Consider the following 5,141-nt stretch of genomic DNA (forward strand, 5'->3'; position numbering starts at 1 on the left):
GAATTTTACTTTAAATGTGGTGGCTTTAAGCTGTGGCCTTGCCAGTAAATTGGTGTTAAGAGTGTGGTCCATAAACAGCTTGCTCACAATCTTTGCCAGCTATGTGGGAACATTTAGAAGTTAATTATGTACTTGGTTACCCTAAATTAGTAGTCCTGAAATTTAGAGGTGCGTATGGGGAGAGAGAGAGATTAAATATGAGCGTTTATTAAGGTCGACAAAAACTGTTATCTCATTTAGAAAATAACTTGGTGATTTGCCCTTCCATATCCAAACCTGTGATGTGCATTAAAGTCACCATAATTCTAAGCAGCATTTGTCCTGTGATACCTGATTCTCGTGTAAGGCATTGTTTTGATGAAAGCCCCACTAAATCACTCCTGTTGTTGTTGTTGCAGTGACTGGTGCCAGCTTCTTCGTGTTCAGTGGAGCTTTAAAATCCTCTTCAGGCTACCTTGCCAAATCCAGTATAGTAGAAGGTAAGAACTGAACTGCTTGCTTAAAAGACACTGCTGCTTCCTGCTTAGCACAGTTTAGTTCTGTTGTTATCAGGGCTCTGCTGTTATGCCTTGGGCATTTCAATCGTGCTGCTGCTTCAGCTTTATCCTACTTTTTAGCAAAAAACCCCCTTGTTTCCCTTAATGAGAAGGAATTTGTCCAGATGCTGTAGAACAGGGACACAAAAAAATGAGGGTAAGATATGAAATACCTGGCTTGGGAGCCTGTGATCAGTTTAGTGGTTTCGGTTGAACGAGGAAATTGTGAGCCTAAGAAATATGGAATGTGTAATCCAGCGACCAGGAGCAGAATCCCTGCTAAACTTTTACTCTGTTCCCAAACAGCTCTGCATTATGCAAGATGATGACTGTGCATTGTTTGTGTGCTGGTATGTGCGCTGAGGAGAACATGACAAGTCAGGGTTGTTGAGCTGGTACCGCTCCGATATGGTTTGTTTTTCTTTTACCAGTTGGCACATCAACTGTGTACCCTGGGTTGAAAGCTGAGCTATGGAACTGTGTAGTCTAACCTCACTGCAGGTGTGGCAGTGCAGACAGCAGTGCTTTAGAGTTTGTGAGTGAGGTGTATGAGAAGCCCAGGCGTGCAGTCAGTCAGCACAGCTCCACTCATGAGCAGGAACTCCTTAAGCTGCACCAGCTTGAGAGCTTGCAGCTGTGTGAGTGTGCAGCCCATGGGCGAGTGGTCAGCCAGGGCTGAAAAGCAGCCATCTCATTCCAAGTCAGGATATGTAGGTCATGATACCATTTTCTGCATCTAAATTAATGGCTTAGTGCAAGACAGTGCTACAGGCAAGGAGTCTGTACGTTGGAGAAATGGATCATTCCCAAGTTATTTCTGCAGCAATTTAGACACACTGGTCCAATCCAAATTCTGTATCTTTCGCCACTGTCAGGCAAGCATTGACTTCCCCAAAACTGTCACCACTGGAGTGCTGCTTCCAGTGTCAACAGAGGTGATAGCTGAATGGAGGGGGGGTCACACAGGGTTTCTGAGGTTGCTTGGAGCAGGTGTCAAGTTTTGAGGCAAACTAATGCGGCCATTGCTACAGCTGATTTTACCTGGTAGTGGACTTCACATTATCCTTGTGTTTTCCCTAGTTAAGGCTCATCAGTGCTGTGTTTTAGCAATCTGAGAGCTCAGAATGGCCTTACGTAGTGTTGTTGCCTGTGACTCTTGAAATAGATGTTTAACCTTTCTGTTGCAAGAAGAGGAAGGATGTGTCTGTCTTTTTTTACATAGGCTCTGTTCAGTGTGCCTTATCTTGGCTTATGAGGATTTCTTGGTTCCCTAGATGGAGTAATGGTCCAGATAACTGCTGAGAACATGGACTCTTTGCGGCAGGCCTTGAGAGAGATGAAAGACTTCACCATCACTTGTGGCAAAGTAGATGCTGAAGATCCTCAGGAACACGTTCATATTCAGTGGGTAGAAGATGATAAAAACTTTAGCAAAGGGTAAGTAGAGGAGCAATCCCTTGACATTGAGTGGTGACTGACTGTATTTGTTAAAAATTTTAATTGATCTTATAAGGTGCATAAGTCTTCAAATCAATAGGAATTACAAGTCTGTGCCTCTATTTTGAGTGATAAGATGCAATTAAATGTAATTAAAATGGAACTGAGATACCAGAGCTTTGGGGCATCAATTTAGAAAGTTGTCAATGCAGTGGATTTTTTGCCATTGCTAATATGCAGTTATTGGAAACCACTGATCTGTCTCCAACACTCAGTGCTGAACCCTGCATATTGTGGTCACTTCGCTCTCTTGGTGCTTAGTTTGCATTATATAGAGCTGGAAATAAAACTGCTGAACATCCACAGCGTATCTTGATAGTTAAGCCAAAAGAAAGGGGTATATGGCAGCTTAAGTATTTATGGCAGCAGAGTGCTGCTGTGATGGGTACAATGTTTAAGGAATCAGCACCTAGAAAGAAGGATGTTTCTGTAGTTTCAGGCTCTCTAGATCAGTCTTAGGTTCTGTAATTAAACTGTGGGCTGTGTAAGTAGTGTTTCAGGTAATGCTGGCCTACACTGAGGTTACAAATGAATAAAAATCAAATCTCTATGAAATGCCTCAGTGCTGTGTTAGCACCTTACGGGATCTCAGCTCTGGTGCTAAGCTTCACTGAAAACCTGCAGGGAGGTCCTTCCTGCAGCTGGTTTGTGCATGTTGACCAGGGCAGGTGTCAGGGCTTGGAGCTGCAAGGGACAGCAGGGAGGACGCTGCCTCTTGGCTCTTCCCTCTGGCTCAGCCCAGACAGGCTGCTCACTATGAAGCTCCAGGCCCAGCACCAGCGTCGCAATTAGCAGTTGCATTCAAGATCACTGGTTTGGGCACCTGAGAGGAGCCTTTGGGGCATTCCCTTCTGAGGCTAATTGTGGTCTGTGCCTCATTAAGCTGATGTGGTAAGTTGCTGTGCAGTAGCAGTTCAAACTGCAGAACACTCAGTTACGAAAAAGCCCGCAGCGAGGGGACTCGGGTGGAGTAGAGGAGCTGCCCTTGGATCTCAGTAGTTCTCTTTTGCAATGGTCTGTGTTCATCTCCTGCCTTCTGCTAAGTCTGAACTTACCCTTTTCCCTCCCTTTGACAGTGTTGTAAGCCCCATTGATGGCAAATCAATGGAGTCTATAACAAGCGTGAAGATATTTCATGGCTCAGAGTACAAGGCAAACGGAAAGGTCATTCGGTGGACAGAGGTAAGTCCGTCAGATTGAACTGCCTGTAAACCCAACACTTGGCATTTTGGGATTGCAACTACCACCTAGTCTTCTTTCAACTTGCTCTCCCTGCTCACCAAAACTAAAGCAGCAAATTCTTCAGAACAAACCTGTGTTACCTTTCCTACCTGCAAGGAAAGATTCAATATGGGATTGTGCAGAATGAAATATCCAACCACTGATGTGCACTGGCCACCTCTCCTCACACAGGGCTCTTGAATGTGGAGGGAACCAGAAAAATACTTGTTGATTGTGTTACCCAAGGTAACAGTTGGTTTCATCTGCATTTGTGTTAAAAACTATCTTTTTAAATAGTGACAAATCTTAATTATTTTTTAAAAAAATGTTCTTTTGAGCCACCTTCTCTAAAATGTTGCAAGTTAAAATGAAAGTGCTGTGGCATAAATCAACTTGCAGGATCAGGATCTGCTCCATTAAGAAACTGCTTGCATAGCTGATGTCAGCTGTGTCCCTGCCAGCACACAAACGCTACTGGTCAAAGATTTCTTGAAGTGTTTCACTTAACCTGCCCAGGAGGAACCAAGTTAATCACGCTGCAGCTTGCTGCCTTAGTGTCCTTTTTTCCCAGGTCACTTGGGCTCAACAGAGACAAGTTCAGTGACAACAAAATACACACTTCATGCTGGGATGGCTTCTGCTAAAAATGTGACTTTTTCTGAAATTAACTTCTATTTAAAAGCAGGTCTTTATTAAAAACTATGTGCACTATCTAGTGAATTTCCATAAAGAGGCTTTTGATCAGAACAGAAAGCTTTTTGAGAACACAACTATTTAAATCTTTCTTTTTAAGTTTTTTGGTTTTGTGTTTTTTTTTTTCTTTCTCCCCAAGGTGGTTTGTCTTCAGGGTCTTTTGCTGGTCTTCCTTGAGCAGCTCTTCTTTAAGTCTTCATTTGTAAAAAGTTTAAACAGCATCTCAGTAATTTTATGTTCTAGAAAAGCCAAGTGCCATGTCTTGTGTTAACTCTTTCCTTCAGGTGTTTTTCCTGGAAAATGATGAGCAACATAATGGTCTGAGCGACCCAGCCGATCACAGCAGACTGACTGAAAACGTGGCAAAGGCTTTCTGTTTAGCTCTCTGTCCTCATCTTAAATTGTTGAAAGAAGATGGAATGACTAAGCTAGGTCTGCGTGTTACACTTGACTCAGACCAGGTAAGTTGTGAATTGTTTTGGGTTAACTGGGGGGGATGTTCCTTTGACAGTTCCCTAAAAAGGGAATACTCCACTTCAACCCCTCTCTTGGTTAGAAAAGTACCAAGTGGTGCTGGCTGCTGTGTGGTGTTTTGGGCCATCTGTTAAAATGGGAGAGCTAGTGCCTGGCCTGAATTAACACCAGGCTTGACCCCCATATGCTCCTGGCAGCACCTGCTCTGTAGTCAGAGACCTGCGAACAGCCCTGCCATGTGCATGGAGGAGACTCTAAATTGGCCTTTTCACCACAAGTTAAATAGAGCGGGGATGTATTAAATGTATTCTTGGGTGAGTATACACCACTGTTCACAAACATGGCTGTTTTTAAAAGATCACACTGCATACAGAATCACAGACTGGTTTGGGGTGGAAGGGACCTTAAAGATCATCCAGTTCCAACCCCCCTGCCATCAGCAGGGACACCTTCCACTAGACCAGGTTGCTCAAAGCCTCATCCAGCCTGGCCTTAAACACTTCCAGGGAGGAGCAGCCACAGCTTCTCTGGGCAACCTGGGCCAGTGTCTCACCACCCTCAAAGCAAAGCAGAGAAACAGATGGAAGGTCCCCTCAAGAGCACGCTACAGCAAAAGCAGAGATAAGGGTCTCCTGGTAAGAGAGCTGGCCTTGCCTTGGAGGGGTCTTGTTCTTAGTATCATCCAGTTTTTAAATCCTGTGTGACGTAATCTGATGACAC

The 5,141-nt window shown here is 44.1% G+C and overlaps 1 protein-coding gene across 2 annotated transcripts in view; it reads left to right on the plus strand.

The window, feature by feature from the left end:
• ZFYVE9 (zinc finger FYVE-type containing 9) overlaps window positions 1-5,141 on the plus strand; it is a 39,458-nt gene that overhangs the window by 33,301 nt on the left and 1,016 nt on the right. For both annotated transcript variants that reach the window (XM_010174988.2, XM_010174989.2), the window contains 4 exons: window positions 399-479; window positions 1,811-1,973; window positions 3,110-3,215; window positions 4,232-4,408. In XM_010174988.2, coding sequence (XP_010173290.1) covers window positions 399-479; window positions 1,811-1,973; window positions 3,110-3,215; window positions 4,232-4,408 — 527 coding nt within the window. The remainder of the gene's footprint in view (window positions 1-398; window positions 480-1,810; window positions 1,974-3,109; window positions 3,216-4,231; window positions 4,409-5,141) is intronic.

This window comes from Antrostomus carolinensis, unplaced genomic scaffold (genome assembly GCF_000700745.2).
Source record: "Antrostomus carolinensis isolate BGI_N321 unplaced genomic scaffold, ASM70074v2 scaffold24749, whole genome shotgun sequence".
Lineage (NCBI taxonomy): Eukaryota > Metazoa > Chordata > Aves > Caprimulgiformes > Caprimulgidae > Antrostomus > Antrostomus carolinensis.